At 45.7% G+C, this 22488-nt stretch overlaps 2 protein-coding genes and 1 long non-coding RNA gene across 4 annotated transcripts; 1 reads left to right on the top strand and 2 right to left on the bottom strand.

Moving 5' to 3' along the window:
• Nucleotides 1-6177: 6177 nt before the first annotated feature.
• Nucleotides 6178-16526, bottom strand: DEDD2 (death effector domain containing 2). 2 transcript variants are annotated; one of them, XM_063312172.1, is made up of 6 exons: nucleotides 16418-16526; nucleotides 14602-15256; nucleotides 14146-14256; nucleotides 13663-13794; nucleotides 7549-7944; nucleotides 6178-7001 (listed from the first exon to the last, which is right to left on the bottom strand). In XM_063312172.1, exons 2-5 carry the CDS (start codon nucleotides 15074-15076, stop codon nucleotides 7571-7573), a joined length of 1092 nt encoding a protein of 363 aa, XP_063168242.1. In that variant the 5' UTR covers nucleotides 15077-15256; nucleotides 16418-16526; the 3' UTR covers nucleotides 6178-7001; nucleotides 7549-7570. The 2 variants fall into 2 exon arrangements, with proteins under 2 accessions (XP_063168242.1, XP_063168243.1); XM_063312173.1 differs by having other exon boundaries at nucleotides 16370-16463.
• On the bottom strand, nucleotides 8938-13656 carry LOC134503383 (uncharacterized). Its single transcript, XR_010068534.1, has 2 exons — nucleotides 11929-13656; nucleotides 8938-11581 (listed from the first exon to the last, which is right to left on the bottom strand). It is a non-coding gene; the product is annotated as an uncharacterized LOC134503383 (long non-coding RNA).
• A 700-nt stretch (nucleotides 16527-17226) lies between the features above and the next one.
• LOC134503607 (zinc finger protein 574-like) lies at nucleotides 17227-21080 on the top strand. Its single transcript, XM_063312456.1, has 2 exons — nucleotides 17227-17305; nucleotides 18077-21080. The coding sequence occupies exon 2, from the start codon at nucleotides 18088-18090 to the stop codon at nucleotides 20662-20664; it is 2577 nt and encodes an 858-aa protein (XP_063168526.1). The 5' UTR covers nucleotides 17227-17305; nucleotides 18077-18087; the 3' UTR covers nucleotides 20665-21080.
• Nucleotides 21081-22488: the final 1408 nt, after the last annotated feature.

Here is a 22488-nt window from a genome sequence, read left to right as displayed (position 1 = left end):
GAATCCAGCCCCTGAATTCAAATGGTAATACTGTATTTTCCTGAGGACGTAGTAATGCAGTTTCTCAAGTAGGGTTCCGTGGATCCCTAGGGTTCCGCGAGAGGTTCCTAGGAGTTCCCTGGAGATAAAGATTTATTTAGAAAACTATTTCAAATTCAGGCAACTTCACATGAAAGAGGTAAGTTTCATTCTTTATTTTTAGTTTAAGAACACTGTTATTGCATATATACAGGCCTACACATGAAACGAATACAATAATTTTGTAACTTCTGGCCTATATTTGAGCCTGAATGGGCAGGGGTTCCCTGAGGCCTGGAAAATATTTCAAGGATTCCTCCAGGGTCAAAAGGTTGAGAAAGTCTATAGTAACTCATCCCTCAAATACATAACCATATTTAATAGAGAAGTGATCCGAAGAGTGATTTGCACTGTATCTGCTGGAACAAAGACTCTGCCACCAGTTGTTCAGCCTCCCTCTGCGCACTGAATCAGAAATATGCCCATTATTTCAATATGAACCATTAATTTCATTTACATTCTTCCTTGATCAATTTGGGAACTTCTGAATAGTGAGTTTGCAACGGAATAGAGGGTGCAGTGGTGAGATTGCAACAGAATGGTGGGTGCATTCAAAGAAATGATCAATATTTATGAGTGATACTGTAATCTATGGTTGTGGAAAAGGGACTCAATATGAAAGACTTTCAAAAGGAAACAGGCTTAATATGGACAGAAGTTGGTCACAGGTGAGTCACAGATTAGTGGAGCCACCTAGTGGTCACTTTGACAAATAGCACTACTTTAAAGGGAGTGCACTGTAGTTAGCATAGGAAATACAGTAGAAATGGTTTCTGTCCCAGTGAAGTACACCTACTTTATGATACTTTCAATAGCAAATATATTTTTAATCTCCCAGGTCTTTTCTAGTTTAATATGAAGAGCTGTGCTGTTATTAAGTTTTTAAATTAAATTACAATCATCTGTTTTCAGATTGTTTATTTGCACTGCCTAAACTTTCATTGGTAGGCTGTGTAGTTTTAAGCTGATGTTCTACATTATTTTTTTTAGCTGGTTAAAATGTTTTGTTAAACCCCCAGAGGCAAGTGTGTTTTGAATGGTGGTATATATTTCTTTAAAATAAAATAAAATAAAATATAAAATAAAATATTACCACCACCATTGTCATAGCTTGGAGTAGAATTAAAACCAGAGGCATTTGTTCTGATCCGTTACATACTTCCAGGGAACAGCAGTGCGTTGTGGAATGGCTGCTTTTTAGAATGGCCATGCCTCTACTCCTGTAAACATAAACATAAAAGTCCTCATGGTGCTGAACCACACCTTCCTGACTATGTGGCTTGACTACTCCAATGTGCTCTGTGTGGGGCTGCCCTTGAAGACAACCTGGAAGCTCCAGCTGGCGCAGAAGGCAACAACCATGTTGCTGGCAACACTTTCCATACTTCCAACATTGCCCTCGGGAGTGCTAGACTCCAGGGCTCAGTTCAAAGTGCTATTACCCATAAAATCATTCATTCATAATAATTATAATTTTGTAATTATATATTTTATTTTATTTTATTATTTTATTTTATTTTATAGGGCATCATAACCAGAAGGTGGCCCTTCTTTGTGATAACCCCGATGCTTTGGAACCCCCTTTGTGCCACCTCCCCCCAAGTGCACCCAACCCTTTTATTATTGAGATTTTGCAAGACTGTCAGAACAATAATATTTAGGCTGGCTTTTTTAGCTCGATGGCAACTGGGCTGCCCCTATTTCTTCTTTTATGTGTTTCTATGTGTGTGTTTATGCATGGGAGGCTGTTTTACCTGGGGGTTAATGAAATGTTGTTATATTGCTTTTACGTTTTGGTACACTGCCCCAAGTCTGGTGAAAAGGATGGGATGGTATAAAAATACTGCAAATAAGCAGAAATAAATAAATAAAATGAAATATGCTTTCTCAAACTAAAACTTACTTTCCAAAGCTTTTCATTAGGAAAACAAAGCATCTCTCACAGAAGCGAGGCAATTAAAACTGCTAGGCTGAAGTAGGAATTCCATCAAACAGAAGGATGCATTCAGCCTCTGCTTTTTTTTTCCCATTTTCTAACTTCAGATGAGTCTGCATGATATGGCAAAGTTAACTGAAACAACATAGAAGAACGAATCCAAGTGGAGTATAGCACAATATGGTATAGTATTTTTATTTAGTACGCACATAGATTAAATGCAGAACAAGACCTATTTTTTCCCACACAATCGACTGAACCAAAGAGTGAATTATATCTGAGCTCAGCGTTTTATACAAACCCATTTTTTCTAACCGCACAACAGTAAAACCTGAAAGCCTTGTTCTCAATTACTTACCAAAGCAAAGTGGATGCCCCCATGATTTTATATTCACAAGGTAACAAAATCACTTAAGATCTGGGGGAAAAAAATAACCTGGAGCTATGTTCCTTTAGCAATACATTGTACCTGTCTGTTCAGGCTGCAGAATTTAAGAAAACAAATGAATGCAGGAGTTGCAGTGGGAACGGCATATGATTTGTGATGGCTAGGGCCTTGCGTGAGGCAGCAATATTGTTTTTTATCTTGCTTTTCAACCAAAATAGCTTCATCATCATCATTATTATGGTTGGTCACACCGTCAGCCAGATGTTTAGACTGGATTTGGCATTTTTGTCCATCTATCGAGTCCTTCCCAAGGACCTGGGATAGACAGATGTTGCTGTTTAATCATATTAAAGCTATTGTTGCAGGATGGAAGTTGTTCCAAGTAAAGCTGCCTTTTGCAATTGACTGATGGTGATGTTGTTGTTGTTAAAATAAGAGTCTCCCCTCATGGGCTTACAATCTAAACTATATGTCCTTTAAAAAGGAAGGAAGTTGCTGGGGGATACAAACTCCAGCATGACTTCTTAAGTTGCAGCAATACTAAAATAAACAGCTGGAAGAAAAACCACTTGGAAAGTACACCGGGATCCTTCCTTTTTTTTTTTGGAGCCATCTGGAAATATTAACAGCCATAGATGCCACTGTCGCTGCCACAAAGCGGTTGCCTCAGGGAAACACAACCTGCCCCAGAACACCCATTTCACAGACTGGTATATTGGTGAGGCTAAAAGGCAGGTAATTTGCCTACGAGCCTGAAGAAGAGGCAGCCACCGTGTCCTGAAACATCTGTTGCAGAATAACATTTCCCCTCCCTCAGGACCACCTCCTCAAATTTCCCCAGATGCACCTTCACCTCCTTCCTTTCCAGCACACCGCTCTGTGGCTTATTGATTGATAAGATTTTATTGCATCTTTATTTCTGGTCAACTCAAGGCAGGGTATACCCTGATGCTCTCTACTGTCCCCACCACAACCTTGCGAGGCGGGTTGGCCTGAGAGAGAATGACAGGCCTGAAGTCACCCAGCTGCCATCCTCGCCTAAGGGAGGATTCAAACTCACAGCCTCCTGGTTTCTTGCCCACCCCATTCACCAGGGCCGCAACTGGGGGGGGGGCAAGCGGGGCATGTGCCCTGGGTGCTGGGCTGGGGGGGCGCCAAAATGGGTGTGGAATCCATGTTTGCCCCAGGTGACACAGACCCTGGTTGCGGCCCTGCCCTTCATCACTACACCAGTCTGGCTCACCCTGTCAGCCCTCTGAGGTAGGCCTAGTCAGGAATCAGACTCCACCGTGGTTACTGGAATTGTTAGGGCTCTTGCAAGAGGGTATGACAACAGGCTCTTGAAAATCTGACAGAGATCCTTTCTCTCCCCGCTTATACTAAAGAGAACGAAGGCAGGGCGATCCTGAGTTTTTTCCTCACCCCCTCCTGTCTATCTAGGGCAGTGTTTCTCAACTTGGCCACTTTAAGCTGTGTGGACTTCAACTCCCAGAATTCTGGGAGTTGAAGTCCACACAGCTTAAAGTGGCCAAGTTGAGAAACACAGATCCAGGCGGAGGTGATATTTGCGTAACGGCTGTTGAATTCCTTCTCTAAGGCCATCTCCGCACTCCTCTATCCCCCAATGCCGTCTCCAAATGTCCCTCATTGCCAAAACAGGAGCACTGGGGCCACCCCTCCCTTCCTGCGGTGGCGGTGATGGGAGTGGTAGTCCAACATATCTGGAAGGCCCATCCGCAGGGTAGGCTGGTTTCCCGAGCCAAGCTGTGATGTTCACGTAGGGGCGGTCGGTGGCTCACTCCGCTTCTGCTCCCTGACCGGGGAGCACCTTCTCCAGACAATGAAGTAACATAGCTGTTATTGCTCAGCATGGAGAACTTCGGGTGGGGGGGACAAGAACCAGACAGCCCACCTTGAATCCTATTTTCATGGCTGGGCCCAACTGAAAGTCACACCTTGGGGACATTCTAGAGCCTTGCTCTGGCCCCCAACTGAGCAATGTGCTGCACGTCACTGGAGCAAACCACCCTCTTGGTTTCTCACGATGCCCCGTAGTAGTAGTAGTATCCCACCTTTTTATATATCCACTGGAGTCTGGTGGTCAATACATTTAAATAAACATTGTAACTGAGAGCCACTTTGGTGTAGTGGTTAAGGCAGTGGGCTAGAAATTGGGAGGCCAAGACCCTGAGTTCTAGTCCTGCCTAGGCACGAAGCCAGCTGGGTGATCTTGGCCCAGTCACTTTCTCTCAGCCCAAGGAAGGAGGCAATGGCAAACCACTCCCAAAAACCCTTGCCAAGAAAACTGCAGGGACTTGTCCAGGCAGTCTCCAAGAACCAGACACAATTGAATGGGGAAAAAAAATAATATATAACTCAAGGCGGCAAACATACCTAATACTCCTGCCTCCTCCTACTGTATTTTCCCCACAACCACCATCCTGTGAGGCGGGCTCAGCTGAGGGGGACTGGCCCAGAGTCATCCAGTGGGAGGCCTAGAACGTCTCCTGGTTGCTAAGCCAGCACCTTCACCACTGCACCAAGCTGGCTCTGAACGTGGTGTTGATAAGGGAGGAGACGCTCAGCTGGCCGGGCCCAACCACTTACTAGCTTGGGCAAAAACGGGGTTTCTCTCAGGCCATCAATTTAAGGTAGAATCTGGTCGGTTGGGGCACAGGCAAAATGAGCACCTATTTTATTTCCTTAACTGCCATTTAGGTTCAATGTGTGATAGAATATTTAACCTTGCTTTGCAGTCTCCAGAGGAGTGTTAGTTGGGCTGTGACTCCAAGATGAAGTCTTAGACCCACTTGGGCACCTTTTTTTCCCTAAGGGCTTTTAAAATGCTCCTATTGGAACAGAAGAGAGAGAAAAGGCAACATAAAAAGAGGAGCTACTGCAACTGCACTACCTTGATGTCTTTTAGCCACACTAGCTGGGAAACCTTTGAATCAGTCCCATCACACGAAGCTGTTTTCATTTCAGAGGGGTTGATCCTCAGGGTCCTCTCTCTTGCCTTACCTCCATTGCCAGCCCAGGGGCTGACTTATGGCCCTTGCCAGGGTAGAAAACCCTTAACAAGACGAATTCAGCACCTTGGCTCAGCCATCACACTAATCCATGGCTTGCTTTGCTTAACCCTGCCTTGAATAAGCCACCATGGGCTGGGCTCATAATTGCAATTCTCTAAATTGAGGGAAGTCATATATACCACAAACAGGAGTTGCATAACCTATGCTTTTACCCACAGGAATGGCTTTGGTTTGTATTTATTTATAGACACACACACACACACACCTTCTGCACTCTTGTTCAGGATCTGCAGAGGTTTGGCACTGAAACTGGATTCCCCATCGACTGTGTGTGGTTTGAAGTGGGAGTGGGAAGAGGATGGTGTGTGTGTGTGTACGTGTACGTGACAGACAGGAAGATTCTGGAGGCCTCCCACCTTGTTTCCAACCTCCATCATCTGTCACATTAATGTATTTCATTTATCAGGGGTACAACCTAATTCAAGGGGAAAGAAATGGAATGCCTACTAGCTTGGATCATGCCCACTCCTGGGTTCCTTTTAAAAGACTTTTACTCCCATTCTCACAGGAAGGGTGCAGGCCTACCTTCTCTGACCAGCAAATATTCAGCATCTTTTAACATACCCTAAAGACTAATCCATACTTACGTTGTTCTGTAACACATGAACTATTACAGGAATATAGGGTTGAAAGGCTGGACTCTATGCCTCTAGGCCAGCTCTGTTCTTAGGAATTAAAGGCAGTTGCAAATTATCTTCTTTATTAACATTGTCACTTGCAAATACAATACATTAAGAATTTTGTCCAAAAGTGGTTTGTGGGTTTTTTTGGTAAAAAAAATACAATTTTTAAATTACATATTTCTGGCTCTTCCAACTGCAATTTAGCAGCTTCCTTTACCAGAAATACAACCCAAACCTTTTCATCTTTTTAAAGTCTATTATTTATATTATGTACAAACCACCACAGAATTGAAAAGTGTCCTTAGAAAAGTGACTCAAGCTTCCACCCTTATGATCAACCCTCACAACATGGGGCTGGGTTGTATTTTTTCATTTAAGGGAAGAAATCCACCCCAGCATATTTGAGAGATATAAGATTTCTCTTCCAAAAAAAAATAGTTAAAGCAGCCTGCTCTGCTGCCATCCTTCGATAAAGTGTACCTGCTACCTGGCAAAATTAGACTACTCTCCAGTGTTGCAAGAGCACACACAAAAATGACAAGTACGGGTAGCAAGCATGATATACACAAGTCAGGCTGAAAGAGCATCAAGGCCCTTTAATGCTTCATTAGCAGGATAAATGATCTCTCCCAAAGATTTTCCATTCACTCCAAATGAGAGGAATCCACACCGAGTTATTGCCTGTGCTCATGTTCTGCTACACTTGAGTGTCCATCAAGACCATTCTTGGCTGCTCTTTCAAAGCTTCTGTGGCACAATTGATTCCTGGGAGTCCCGTCACTGCCAAGATCCAGCCCTGTCACATGACGGAATGATGATTAAGTCTTTTTATTTTTCCTGAAGTCTATATCCAACAATAATCAAGTAGTAAAAAAAGAAGTACCCTGTAAGAAGAGAGATGGTTAAAGCAGAGTACTAGTTTGATATTTAGCTTGTTCTCAGGCACCACTCATTGTCTTTCTTCTGCAGACAGCCTTTAAGCCTCAGATCATCTCATGACATCTGTGGGATCTAGTTAGGCTTTTGCCCATTTTTGTAGTGCATTTATCTTTATCTTGTATTATATATTCTAAACAGAAATGTTTCAATAAAATATCTATTGGGTATTTCCAAGGCAGGAAAGAATGTACTGCCTACACATTCAGCAGTATGTCGTAAGGCCACCTTGTTCTGAGAAACAGAAAGCAGTAACATCAAGACATCTACCACATCACATGATGCTTCTGTATCACTTTTGAAAATGGCTTCATTTATTACTTAGGCCCTTCACAGAAAAAGACCACCCCAAACCCTTTGAAGCACTGAGTGTCTCTGCTGCCTTCATTATCTGTAGAACAAATGTGCTGAATCAAAGGAGCAAATCAATTTCTGAAAAATGAGATTCCTAGTAATGCAAAGATAGTGCCGCAAGCTGGTTTGGAGGGAACATACCTACGTTACCGAGATGCTGCCATTACCACACCTGGGGAATAACATTTTCCAGTAACAAACGCCGCCCCTCCTCATAATCATCCTCATCCACATTGACCAGCAGCCGAATAGCTTCCTGACCCACAGCTTCTTTGAGCGAGTCTGTGATGAAGACTCCTTTCAACGCCTCAAGCAGTGAGCCATTCATATAGTCGCTCCAGAAGGCATCCAGGTAGGACAACTCTGAGAACTTGATGTCACAGATGATAGAGCCCAGGTCACGGGATTTCAGGATAGTGTTCGACTGCCCAAACACATCAAACTGACGCTCCAAACGGTTCTGCTTATTTGACATCACATTCTGACGCAAGACAGGCTCATGCTCGCAGTATTCTGCCCGAACACGAAGCCGGATGTCTGAGTGGAACACACGAAACAGAGAGAAAGAAAAGGAGGGGAAGGAAGAAAAAGAGGGCCATTAGAGCTGGAGGTCCCAGACAGAGCAGGGAGACAAACACACAGTCATGCAGCGGTATTCCAGGGTCAGGCTTTCCAATAGTCCTGAGCATAAAGACCAACCAAGCTGAAGATCAGGCCCATCCAGGTTTCCCCAAAACTTCAGGGTCCTGGAGGGGTCAGACTCAGCAAGGGGCATTTCCACTATTTTTTTAAGTGTTCCTTTGGCACAAAGTTAGAGCTGAACTTCATTTATACTTATCTATTAGACTCCATATTCAAACTGTAACACCTCCCCACTTCCAAATTAAATATAAATACATATCCAGCCTCAATTCCTACCCACAGGATCAAAAGAACAAAGTGTTGTTTATCCTCCACCATTACTACCCCATGCCTGCTAAGAGCCATCAGCATTAGTCCTGATGGTTAATACAATGTAGCATAGTTTTCAGTCCATGGAAGTAATCATTTCAAGTTAATTTATACATCTAAAGCAACTTGAATTAATGGATCTAAGACTAGATCAATCTGACCTATTGGCTGGATTTGAAAAACGATTACAAATTCTGAACTAGAATCAGCTAACTGCTCTGCATCAAGCCTCGTTAATTATATTCTGAACGGTGGAGTCCTTGGTGCTCTCTGAGCCTTGTTGTTTTCTTGCAGACATTTCATTGCCAGACTAGGCAACACCTTCAGTGCATTCTGAATGTACTGTCACTGACATGCTGCAGGGCAGGCTTACTACTGGGCTGCAGATGCCTCAATGATTAGCGAAGTTCAACTGTAACTATGGACTGTGGAAGCAAAAGGACAGATCTGTTTTGTTCAATCACCCCCATATTATCAGCACTGAAGCTGAAAATGTTAAAAGGTTCAAAAGGGAGGGATAAATGGAACGAATACAGAGTAGGATACGGTTAAAAAAAACGAGGCAGGTGGTGCATTACATACGCTCAACAAGGCCGTCAGCTTTAATTTCTCTGTGTCTTGTGGTCATCACCTGTAGAAGCATTAACTCAAAGTGCAGTCACAGCCCTTTACCAGTAACTTTGCACGGCCTGGAGCCCACACCCACCCACACCACCAAGCTACAGAACAGCTTTTCAATGGCCAACTGAGAGCCCTCAAACAGCAGGACCTTCAGAATCTTTTTTTCTTCCCTCAGATGGGCAACAGCAAAGCTGTGCAGCAAACTGCATTTAACAGTAGCCAATAACACTGGTTGGTTTTTAAGTCAATGGCAGACAGCCAGTAAGCAGCAAAATTTAAATCCATGTAAGACCTACAGGAGTTTCTACTAGAAACAGTGTCCTTTCCACCCACATTTAAGATCAATGTACCAGAAGCTTGCTAGTCAACACTCAACACCTGCTCACTTTGATAAGGCAGCACGTTAAAGGAGCTCAGCTGCTGGGCCCACTGGAAACCACTTTGGGGTTTCAAATACAGGTTCCCACCCAACTGCTGACTAGATACAGATTAGCTGAAAATTTCCCTTAGCACTGTACACAGCTTAAGATACAGACTTTTTGCATCCATGATTTGGCACATGATTTCATTAGAACAGTTTACCCAATTTCTAATATCAACAATGTTCTGGAGTACTTCATGAGGCAGCTGTCAGAGTTGGCGTTAACATACTGGCAATCCTTGAATCATAGTTACATTGCCCTTTAATGACTTTAGCCTCTTACCTCCCCAGGATAGGATGAAAATTAGACTGCATGAAACAATCCCAGCTTTTATTCCAAAATAGGCAGGAAGCAGATCAATTACAAGCTCCAGCTACATGTGAAAGGCCTTCTGCATAAATGACTTCTAGACTGTGGGAATTAGTTCAAATGTTTTCCCCAGCCAGCAGTAATGCAAGCTCTGAACAGCTGCACTGAATTAAACACTAAACTCACTGGCAAAAACACCAGCTGAGGCAGCACAAACACTTCCACACCCACCCAACCCATCATTTCCAGGCCCCAGTCCCAGTGAAATAATCCCACTGTGGTTATTATGTAGAATTAAAGACAAACTTGAAAAACTTGTCTCTGAGCCATATCCTGCACAGGGTTCTGCCAATGTCTTTTCCCAAGTTTGAGCCACAGTAGCAAGAATGAAGGAAAAGCCTCCAGGTCCATTATCACTCAAGTAGGATGGTTTCAGAGAAGGAGGCCTGCCACCTCAGTATCCATGCAACCCCATTAGCATGTGTTCAGCACTATTAAGAGATTACAAACCAAGATCAGAGGACCCAACAAGAAGCAGAGACCTTTAATTATCAGTTTCCTAGAAACGTTGGGACCTACAGATATCCCTGATTCAGATATCATCTATATATTATGCTGCCCCCTCCCCAAAACAAAAATTAAATGTTTACAGGCCAACAAAAACCATTACAGACAATGTAACCACAGAAAAAGGCCTCCACTGTGCAGAAGGCACAAGTCCCAAAGTCCAAGGCTGTGTCCCTCACAGCTGGTATAGTAAGAGTGCTGCAGGGGTCCAGATGCAGGTTCGCTTCTAACATAGAAGAAGCGCTGAAGAGGCAGGTGAAATAATCAAGTGGGCCACACTTAAGTTTTTGCTTTTAAACTTGTTTGGGTATTTTTACCAGTGTCTGGTACTTGGCCCGCTTGCCTGGGCCAATACTTATGCTTTTCCAGGGATGGATTTCAACTGTGGACCGAGAGAAACAGGGTTCAAGACTTTTAGCACATGGTAACATCAAGAAATCATTCTGAGATTCAATATTGTAAAAACACAAAATGGCGTAAAGGACCTGAGCTAACTTCTGACATGGACTGCTGCAGATACCAAACTTAATACTGGATGTTTCCCTGTAAAGTTATTAGTTCTTTATTCTTGAGGACCAAGTGACACACAAATAATTATTCCTAGTATACGTACTAGAACTGGGAAATACTAGCTAGCGACAACAGTGAATGATTTCAGGAATATTAATGATTATGAATGCATATACCAATAATAAATGTTGGCTAACTGGAAGGAACTGCCCAAGTAAACTGATGTGAAGAAATTAAAGGCATCTTTCCACCCCAATCAAAAGGGATAAAAAGGAGCCCCAAGAATTCCATAGCAGTTTATAATGGCCTGATATCTGCAGCAGTAATTATATGCAAAATTCAAGATCAGCTGATGGGGAGGCCTTCAATGGATTGACATGACAACACATTGAAGAATGACAACTCCCAAAGGGCAGATCCTCATAACTGTACTATCCCAGCCTGTTTCCATCAGACCCTGCTGGAGGTTTGCGGCACAAGCCCCCTGCGGTGCCAGTCTGGAGTGGCTCTACACATGTCATAAACCCAGGAGCTGACAGTGCAGCCCTGTCCCCTTTGGACATCCAAACAGTCAACATGTCTTTATGAACTGGCTGAGAGGCTGGCATGCAGGGTGGGCAACCTATGTTTTTCTAGAAATAGTAACTCAGCAGACATTAAAATACAAATTTGCTTTTCACAAAGTACTGGTGGAAATTTGGGTGCATGGATTCATTTACCTTTGCGAGACCATTCTGTGAGGAGAGTGCACAAGTGAGACAGAGTCTCTTTATCATCAACTTTTGCTTAGTAACCTGGAATTTAAATGGTGGATTGAGAAAGAATTGGCAGAAATCAAGCAGCAACAAAAAAAAAAGTTCATTCGGGAGTTTGCATGGACTTTTCTTCATTAAGGTACCGCTCTTGCAAACTGAGCTAGCCTACAGGACTAGAGCACCCCTGGAAGGGAGATGGGTATTAGACTCCCAGGTTTAGATGTGCAACTCAGAAAGATAATAAAAAAGCAGAGCTCATTTCAGAAGCAGCTGCCTGGATAACATTAATCTTAAATCCTGCCCCACTGAAGCAAGGTAATGTTACAAAGAATACAGGCAACAATCTAGGTGTTGAATGGAGCTTACAGTTTGATCCTTGCACCTACCCGGCAGAAGCCTTAGCTGCACCTTGAAGTTGCAGTTTTGACACTCATTGTATTATTTTTGAACCTTCTTCGTTAGAACCCATGGCCTGTAAATTGGTCAGATGGTAAGACAAGTGTTTTTGTGCATTCGCTTTTGTTTCATTTGCATTGCACTGACACAAACACAATAGCACAATGAGTTCTGTAGGAATCATCTGCCAGCCCTGGGTACCCATTGGCCGAGTGAGGGTACTTTAAAATTTATGAAGGTGGAACACAGAGCACTTCCAGATAAGGAAACTGTAAACACATTATGTGGTTTGTCACAGACAATAGTCCACCTGCAGATTTCACAGTTTTCTTATGCAGAGTCCCCAGCCAATAAGAAACACATATTTGAAGTAGCCTTAAATTACTCAAAGGAGATAAAATATGCTGGTCTTAGAGACAGGCACTTATGCAGAGCTGGAAACCAAGCCAGAAATCTGAATGTTAATTCACTCATGTGAGTTTTAATTTACAATTTAGAAATGCATTACTGATTTCAGCAAAGTACAATTCAATAGATTACTACTACCAACCAAGGCAGGAGGATAAACTTCTTAGAAAGTCAGAGGAAACCAGGCAGCATTGACAGAGCTATTAAATAATTGCTCAAATCAAGTCTTGGCCTTTGATTAAAGGATGGGCAAGTCATTCCAAATAATACAACAGCCAATTTTGTCTCCAATCAAAATAGTATGGCCCCATCACTCATGAGTTTTATTACTACATAATACCATCCCACAGAGAATGAGTTTGTGGCATGTTGTTTGCCGAGATGGGCGATGAAGAAATGTGATAAATAAATAAACTCCTTGCAGCATAAAGAGGAATAATTATTTTCCTGATGACTTAGTATGAAAAAAACCTAGCTTCAAAAGAAACTTGGTTTATCCTCACAAGTTTGTTATTTATTTAATATGTTAAAAAGCCCTCTAAAACTCTCCATTCTGAACCCAGATGTTTTTCATTTGGAATTAATGTTTTCACGGAGAGATGTGATTTTTAATCTGAAATTATTAAACGAACGTGGAACTAACCAGATTATCTTGACACTTCTCCAGCTCAACACAAATATCATCAGAGCCATTAAAACACTCTCTTCAAGACCAGCATACAAAACACTTTGGTGTACTGAAATAAGTCTCCCAAAAACTGATGTTAAAGATATCCTAGTTGGAAGGCATTCATAAAACTTTTTATGTTATGCAAGATGCCCAAAAAACTTTTGTATGAAAACTGGGGTATACATTTTATTGATTGTAAATTCGATCATTTTGATAAGAATGAAAATAGTTGTCCATCACCAGACCACACAGGGAACTGAAGACAAATTCTGTGAAGTGGGTTGGAGACTTCCCACCCTCTCTCAAGGTGGGGGGGCCAAAACTCCCATTCTCACTGCACTGGAACCAAGTCTTAACACCAGGTTTAAACTGCACTTAATAGTGTAAGCCAAAACCTCAGGTTCATTACCTAGAAGGATAGCATGTAATCCAGCTACTGCATATCTTTTTCCTCCCCCAACCAGCTCTATTCCTATTTGATTCTAGTCAAGGAAAGAGAGAAATAGAGCGAATGACCCTTAATAGAAACCAAGGTTGCTAATGTGTTTTAGAGTGGTTTCATGGGCATTCCCAGAAAAAGAAGAAAAAAAGAAAAACCAGATCAACTGAACCCCAGGAACTCAGCACAAGCTAGGCAGACACCTACCACAAGTCACTTTGGTGGGAGCTGGGACCTCCTGCTTTGGAGCAGAAGCTGCTTTAGCTCCCCGTCGTCTACAGGGAGGAGTAGCCTTTGATCGTCCTCTGCTTACTCGCTTCCTTTTGCTTGAATTAGAGCCTAGAGAAAAAAGAGGGATGATACAGGCTATTAGTGGTGCCCCCCATTAGCCTAGTAATAAATCTCACATTACACAGATCTGCCATCCAACATCCATGGTTCAATGATGTCAAACACCAGCAGATAAAAGATAGCAATTACTTATAATTTACCTGGGAAAAGTTAGTTTAGTTTAAAAATGGGTCTTTTACTAGCTATAGGACTATACAGTTTGGAATTAATATCCTGAATTTTGTGAGAGCTCAGTGTTTGCAATCAATAGTTAAAAAACAATTCGGAACACAGGATGATACCACTCTCCAAGAGAAGAGAGTGATACCAGTCTCTTTTCAGACTGCACAATTCACACACCTGTCTCCCATTGATCATGCCGAGGCTCTGAAGACGCTGAATTCAGACAGTTGTCCACTTGTTGGTCTGCTGACAGAACGGATGGTCCATAGGTGTATCTCTCAGGAGAAACTAAAATTAAAAGAGTTTTGAAAGTTAAACTAAGTCGGCAGTATTTCAAATTGAAGAGTTCTGCAAGGAAACAACACCAATTGGTCAAATTAGCTTAGGTATCAGTTCTGTTGATGTACTTATAATCACAATATTCAAAACATTATATGCAAAGAATTATTCAGTGCCTGAAATTGTCATAACCACTCACCTCCTTTAAAATTTATCTGCCTATTACTAAAACTGCTGCAAGTTAAGTAGAATGTGAGCTAGGGCTAAACATCCATTAATAAAAGAAACCTGTTACTTTGTTAGCTTCAGTCAACAATGAAATTATACATTTCCTCTACTGCTACAATCCAGTACCTGTGCGCTGCCTTTTCAGGGTAACATATGGTAATAGATCATGCCTTGTTAGCACCCTCAGGAACTGTAAAAGCTGCACAAAGTTGGTTTCATCACATTTGCCTCTCCTCTCTAACTCCAGAAACAGTTGGACACCATTCTTTGGCCGCCGCTTCTCTGCAACTGCCTCAAGATTGCCATCATTCTTGCCCAAATTACACTGGCACTGGTTTTTCCTCTTCCAGTTCTCTAATGCTGGTGAGGCAATCTCAAAACCACCTTCTTCTGCTGCTGCCACAGTCCACAGGGCAGGATCCAATGGATGAGTCCAGGGCTGTGTCTCATCCAGAAGGAATGAGAGCACTTCCATGTCATTCTCTGTGAGCTGAGAACCAATTACTTCAAACATCTGATGCAGGGAAATCATCCCATAGTACTCAAGGCATTCTTCCTCTTCCCAAATGTGGGCAAAAAGTTGCCTTCTTATGTCAGCCATGTAGAAAAACCAATGCTAGGACGTTTACAGAGCACAAGCTAGGATTGAATGGATATGCTGTACTCTGAAAACAGATGGAAAAAGAAGAGTATCTTGCCAACTTAAATTAAGAAAATACAGAAATTGATCAGAAGGCTTGAAGGAGGATCCTTTCAGATTCCAATTTCACCACACAAGGATCTACAAAATGAGAAATGGGAGTTACTGGATCAGATCAACTCTTCCAGCTGTCACCCCAATTAAGAGAACAGTAACCATACAGATCTACATCTTCATAAAAACTACAAGCCTAAAAGGGTGTGCGCACACAAGTGTCTTTGAGCCAGTGTTGACTCCTTGTGACTACCTGGACAAGTCCCCGCAGTTTCAGTTTTCTTGGCAAAGTTTTTTTTCCCCCCCCAGAAGTGGTTTGCCACTGCTCCCTTCCTTGGGCAGAGAGAATGAATGGCCCAAAGTCACCCAGCTGGCTTCCTGCCTAAGGCAAGACTAGAACTCAAGAGTCTCACGATTTCTAGCCTGGTGCCTTCACCACTACACCAAACTGGCTCTAAGAGGAGGAGGGGAAAAAAACCCCAGCCAGCTCTGAGAGCCTAATTCTGCTTCCGATTCCCCAGCAGAAGCCAGAGACAAACCCTTTTCCCGAATTGCCCTTTGGACAAGCAAATGCTGTTTCATGGCCGACCAGCCGCCTTTCCGAAAGCCTGCAAGGCACGGGCACACCACACGGGGGCAGCCGCGAACCTTCCCCGCCTCCCCCCGCCCCTGCCGCTTCTCACAAGGACCAGCACAACCACAGACGTGAGGACGAATCCCGTGCTGGGGCTCAACCCCGGCTTGGCGCAGCGCCCGCCTCCTCCCCCGCTGCCCAGGCCGAGCCCCCATCTACCCCTCCCCGCATGAGACTCCGCCCCTGCAGGGACAGGCGGCCCCACCCACGAAGGGGGAGGGGCGCCGGCCCGTCAGAACGACCGTCTGAGCCCCCTCCCCCACGTCTCATTTCACCTGTTTTGACGTCCCTCCCCCATTTCCTCAACCCTCCGGCGCCCCTCCCACTCGTTTTTCCACTCTTACGTCGCAGGGAGCCTCTTCCCCTCCCCTCGCAGGTTTCGACATTTCGCTCCTCTCCATTTCTGTCTTTTATTCCTCGCCCCCCCGCGCTTTTTTCTGGCAGGAAGCCACCCCCTCGAACGCCTCTCCTTGAAATTCACCACAGAACTACCCCCTCCTTCCTGCCTGCCGTTTCTACTGCGCCACACAGCTCCCTCATCTTGAAATTGCGATGTTCTTTCCCACCTTTTCCTGACCGTCCCCACTTTGGCACGCAATAAATTGGCCCCTCACCGGATCTCCCGTCGCCACAGCCGTCACCGCCGCCGTTTCAATCTTTCTGGCACCTTCGACACATCTGCGCCTGCGCTCCCCACGGCTAGGCACCTGACCGCGCATGCGCTTCAAGGCTGTTTGTGTTTCTCTCGTCCCAAATAGGCGTAGCGGAGGCGCTCTCCCGCGCATGCGCCGGGCGGCCCCTCAGCAGACTAAACGGCGTTGGCGCCTGCGTCGCGTTTCCCCAGTTCACGTGGCAGCTCGCTACTGTCCCCGTGACTCACTTGCGGTGGGGGGGGGGGTTTAGTCATTCACAGTATGACGATAGCGGTACCTGCCGCGCCGCCGCCGCCCAGATTTGAGTCAGCGCTGCCGCACCGTAATTTGCGTGAACTAAAAGCGGGTTACAGACGTGAGGCGAAGAAGGCGACTCTGCCGTCTTTATGCTCTAACGGCGATGCAATGTTTACGTAAAGTGCCGTCAAGGAGACGGCGCTGATTGCGTAAGCGGCCGCGAGAGTCGGTGCGGAGGCGGGAGCTACGCCACGGGCGCACAAAAGACGGAGGGAAGCGGGGAAGTGCAGATCTTTTCCTCGTGAGGGGGCGGGGCTAAAGAGCGTCCAGGCCCGCCCAACTCCCCTCGCGCTTCGCTGCTGATTGGCCAAGGGTCTCAAGCTTCGCTCTCCCTTCTCTCCTGAAGAACGGGCTGGAACGTCACAAAAATCTTTCGCGCCGCCCCGCCTCTCTAGTATCGAGATCTCTGATTGGCTCCCCCGGGGTTGTGGGGGAGGCAATGAGAGGGCGCGGTGCACCTAGGCCAAGCCGGGCCTATGTGACGAGGGAGCGGCAAGAGCGAGGGCGAGCGCCGGGCGGTGGCAGCGGCAGTGGGTTTGGCCCACGGGCCGGGTGAGTGCGGCGCTCCTCCCACCGCCGGAGCCCTTCCCTCGTTAATGGCTTCCTTCCCCCGGTCCCGGTCACGCTCCCTTCCTCCCGGGCGCTCCCTGCACCGGCGGGATCAGCGAGCCCGTCTCCCCAGCCTGCACCCCTTCCAGGCTGAGTTCACCCTTGTCACGTTAAGGCATGTGGTGCTGGCCGATCGCGTGTGTGCCACAAGCCAACATCAAACTTTGGCTTAGCGCGATGGGCGATCCTAGCTCCAACCTGTCAGAATGCGGGACTAGAGGAGGAAGGGAATCGGGCGCTTGGTTTGGGAGAAGGAGACCTACGGACCACTGAGGAAAATGTCTTGGGCCATGGCACTGCTGTAAAATTGCCTTCTCGGGGGCGCCGTTATCTGCTGCTGAGATACTTCCCTTAGGGTTGCAGATCGTCCCCTACTTATTTATTTCCTTGCTGGTTCCACCTCTGCAAAGAGCTCAGGGTAGCATACATGCTCCTCCTCCTCCCAGCAGAAGGGATTTCACTTTAGCATTTTCATCACCGTGCTCGCTTTTTTTTTTAAATAACACACAGGGTATGTGTACATCGGCTCCTTTCGTTCAGGGATAACATTTTCCAGCAAGTCCTGTTTTTTATGTTGAAAATGCTATCCCTTTGTGGGTTAAAATGTTCTCGCTCTGTTTTTTTCACATTTCTGCAATGTTCATTTCATTCAGCAAGGTTTCTCTCTCTTTCTCTCCTTCCCATATCTCTCTCCCCACCACCCAACGTCCACAGGTATAGTTATAATGGCAGAGGACTTGGCTCCATCTTTGTTTTTCCAGCATCAGTACATGTGCTCGGAGTGTGGACTTCTCTACAACACTTTGGAGGGGGTGCTGATCCACCACCAGAGCCATTTAGGGGAGTCCTGTGAGATTGCAGCTGCTACCACTGTTGCAGATGCGGAATCCCAACAGGACAGCCGATATCAGTGTCTGGAATGTGGATGTGTCTTGTGGTCACCTGATGAATTGTTAGCCCACCAGGAAATGCATCCCAGAGAAGTACCAACCCGCCCTTCATCTCTCCCAGCTACCACTGGACAGATCCGCTACCAGTGCAATGAGTGTAATGAACTTTTTCCTTCTACAAGCCTGTGGCTAGCTCACCGCCGGACACATCAAAAGCAGGCGGCTTCAGCAAACTCTTTCCCATCAACTTTCCCTTCTTTCCAGTCACCTCCCTCCCCTCTTTCCCAAATACCCAATCCTCAGCCACCCCAGACTGCTTCCCTGCCAGCCTCGCAGGAATTACTTCCATCGTCACCACAGTCAGTTCCACCCATGCATCCTTATGAATGCTCAGAGTGTGCCTGTCTTTTCTTAACACCAGAGGAGCTGCTAGAGCATCAGGGTGAACATTTTACTGAAATTGAGAAAGAGAGTGGGGAGCCAGCTGAGGTGGCAACACAAGAGGTGCGCAGTCCTGATGTGTCCCCAGTGCCAGTCCCTGAGGAAACTACAGCAGTGCCTCCCCCTGCTCAGGTTTTCTGCTGTACTGAGTGCAAGCAGGCTTTTGGTACAATGGAGGCACTGCAACAGCACCAACAAGAACACGTAGGGAACAGTGAGGAATTCCTGTGTGGGGAATGCCAGCGTGGCTTCACAACAGCCAAGCGGTTATTGGCTCACCAGCGGGTGCATGTGGATGGCACGTATGAATGTCCAAATTGCAACAAGATCTTTAAAAAGGCAGCATCCCTTGAACAACACATGCGCATCCACAAAGGCGAGGCACTCTACCTCTGTGTGGACTGTGGGCTTGGCTTCTCCACCGAGATGACCTTAATTATGCACCGCAAAAATCATACTGCCAACCCCCTGCACCGTTGTCATTGTGGCAAGACTTTCAGCAATATGACCAAGTTTCTTTACCATCGGCGCACACACGCTGGCAAGAGCGGGATCCCGACCACACGTGGGGCAGGAGGAGACCTTGCATCCAGCCAGCCCACTGAGCCAGTGCCCAGTGATGGGGAACCCCTTGTAAATGGCTTGGCCCCTTCCTCCCTTTCACCAGGGACCTCAGCAGAGGTCCCCAGTGGTGGATTCTTGTGTCCTCAGTGTGGAAAGGCGTTCTCCACCCACATCCGGATGGTACGGCATAAGCGAGTAGTGCACGTGCTGGAGCGCAAGCATAAATGTCCCACGTGTGGCAAAAAGTTCAAGAAGCTGGTGCATGTGCGGAATCATCTGCGGACGCATACAGGGGAGAGGCCATTTCAGTGCTCAGAATGCGGCAAGACATTCGTCTCCCAGGCTAACTTGGCCCGGCACCACGTGACGCACACTGGGGAACGGCCCTATCAGTGCCAGGTCTGTGACAAGCGCTTCACTCAGTCCTCCAACCTTCGCCAGCACCGCCTTTTGCACACGGCCCCTAGCGGGGATGGGCCCCACTCCTGCGACGACTGTGGGGTGGCGTTTCTCCGAGCCCGTCAGTTAGCCTTGCATCGAACGGTACACACGGGGTGCTTGCCTTTCCCTTGTCCAGACTGCGACAAATCCTTTTCGCGCCATCGTCTCCTTGAACTGCACCGGCTCAACCACTCTGGGCGCGAGCCTCACCGCTGCCCAGACTGCGGTGCTCTTTTTGCAACTGCCTCCAAGCTGCAGGAGCACCGCTGTGCCCGGCAACGCGAGCAGGGGGGGGCACAGCAGTCGTACCTCTGTACATCTTGTGGCAAGTACATGGGTTCATTGGCCAAACTGGCATTGCACCAGCTAGTTCATTCCGGCCAGCGTCCTTATACCTGCCCGCTCTGTGGGAAAGCCTTCACCACCCCCAGTGGGCTGAGCCGACATCAACAACGCCATGCTGGCCTGCGCCCTCACAAGTGCCCTACTTGCAGCAAGACGTTTGTGGCCGCCTCTGGGCTGCAGCTGCACCAGCGCACACACACAGGCGAACGCCCGTTCCTGTGCCCAGACTGTGGCAAAGCTTTCCGACAAGCTACCCATCTCCGCGAACACAGGCGCCTGCACACTGGGGAACGGCCCTATTGCTGTCCGGAGTGTGGCAAGGCCTTTGTGCAGTCCATGCACCTTGCTGAGCACAGACGGATCCACACTGGGGAGCGCCCTCACCCCTGCCCCCTCTGCCCCAAGTCTTTCAAGACCATCTCTAACTTGCGGAGCCACCGCAAGACACACACCACACTAGCTGCTGGCCCAGAGGCTCTGCAGTCCTCTGAATCTCTTGTGGCTTCCAGCCAGGCCGCTCAAACCATTATGTGCACCAAGTTTGGAGAGACAATTGCTATAATTGAGAGTGCTGAGCCTCTCCCGATGATGGAGACAATAGAGATCTATCTAGAGATGTAAAATTCCTGGAAACTTAGGAGCCACGTGAGGGAGGGGAACTTCCCATCTTTTTTCTGTTTTTATGCGAATCTAGATTTACAAGAGACCCTTGAAGGCATTGTCCACATTTTTGCCTTGGTGCAGAGGTTTTAATTAACTCTTCTGTATACAAAGGCTTAACATGCCAGCAGGTGGCAGAGTGCAACCTCTCTTCATGCATCAATCCACCAGGCCTCTCACAGCTGCAAAAGCTGCTTATCTATCAGCCTGTTTAGTTTTGTATCTGGGCTTAGCTAAAACTCATGGACCTCATCTTGAGAATTTCTCCAGGCAATGCCTTTTTTGTGTAAGGGTGGTGCTACGGATTGGGGTTAGGCCACTCCCCTTGACCGCAACCATGTGTTTATTGTAAATTAAAAGAGATGCGTTATATTCCATTAAGGTCTCCCAGTTTCGTATCTGAGATTCTAAGAAATGGCTTGATATTTAGGACATGCTGCCCTATAGTTTGACTGAATTATTCCCCTGCTTTTAGGAAAAATGTTACCCGCTATTAAGTCAGAAATATTAAAGTTGCATTTTTATGATAGAATAACGTTGCTCGATCTTAATGCAAAAGAAAGGGGATACTTCTGTGTTTTGATAGTTTGACACAAACAGTTTTTATTATGCCTGCAGTCCTAGCAGAACAAGCCACATTTATTAAAACTGTCCCATCTGAGCAACAAGTAAAAGTACAGGATTTCTGCTTTAATATGTGACTCCTAGTTGAAGGCCAGATCCATTTTTTTTTTAAATTGGAAAAGCTCTGTACTATCTTTAGATGATTGAAATATGATGACTGATGAATGGCATGTTTTAAAACTCAGAATTTTTATGACTTTCTGGAACAAAAAGTTTTAGCATAATGGGGAAAAGAAAAATGATTTCTATGGCAGTGAATGTTTCCCTGGGTAGTTTGTTTTATGATGTTACATTAGCTGCATTTGGATAACATACTAACATGACTGGTGTAACCCAATTCATTGAGTTTACTCAGCGTGCTGAACTTTAAGTATATTGGCTGGCTTCACAAAAAACATTTATCTACGGAATCTGGAATTGTTAGCAAACAGGCATTAGTTACATGTGAGGATATTGCCCTTTTAGAATATCAAACTCAAGCAGATGTGAACGACAGGAGTAAAGCTGACGCGTTCGGTGAAAAGTTCCTAATGTGCCAACTAACCAAGGAATTACACCACTTGGTGAGGGCCACAAGGAATCTATTCATTGTGCACACCTAGCTACAATCCGGTTGACAAGTTCTCAGCTAACGCTAAAGGCTATTTTTTAATGGAGTGTAGTTCAGTAACAAGCTTCATAGCTGACATTGCGTTTCTCCGCTCATACATATTGAACGAAGCAGAGCTATGTCATCCAATCTACACGCCATATGCATTCTTTTGTGAACTTGATTTGTGTGTAGAGAATTCACAGCATTTCAAGTAGTACAAGCAATATAGTAGCTGGAGCCAAAAATAGATAACATAGCTCTAGTCTCACCCCCCACCCCACCCCACCCCCCAAAAGTCATCCACAAATGTCTGCAGCAGGGAAACCTTTGGTCCCAACTGCTAAGGAACCAATTCTTTTTTTAAAAAAAAAACCCTGCACATTCAAACTTAAATAGTGAAACTAGGAATGGTACAAAACTGAGCCAACTCCACCCTCATCGAGATCTGTATTTGGCAACAAACTCCTCAATGGTGATTTTCCATTCATTTCCTTGGGCTTTCCCACTATTACGTTTGTCCCAGTATTACGTTTGTCTCTCCCCATTAATAAGGAGCTTCGTGACAGTCC

The sequence above is a fragment of the Candoia aspera genome, chromosome 10 (assembly GCF_035149785.1).
Source record: "Candoia aspera isolate rCanAsp1 chromosome 10, rCanAsp1.hap2, whole genome shotgun sequence".
NCBI lineage: Eukaryota > Metazoa > Chordata > Lepidosauria > Squamata > Boidae > Candoia > Candoia aspera.
The sequence above is the reverse complement of the archived record's forward strand: the minus strand, read 5'-3'. Positions and strand labels throughout refer to the sequence as shown.

Bases quoted from the DNA above. Each gene is read 5' to 3' on its own strand.
- DEDD2 (XM_063312172.1), bottom strand. From the start codon at position 15,076: ATGGCTGACATAAGAAGGCAACTTTTTGCCCACATTTGGGAAGAGGAA. The intron at 13,795-14,145 runs GTGTGTGAATTG...TTTTTTCTCTAG, and splicing joins GCATGATCAATGGGAGACAG to GCTCTAATTCAAGCAAAAGG. The intron at 7,945-13,662 runs GTAGGTGTCTGC...TGTTCCACTCAG, and splicing joins TCCCACCAAAGTGACTTGTG to ACATCCGGCTTCGTGTTCGG.
- LOC134503607 (XM_063312456.1), top strand. From the start codon at position 18,088: ATGGCAGAGGACTTGGCTCCATCTTTGTTTTTCCAGCATCAGTACATG.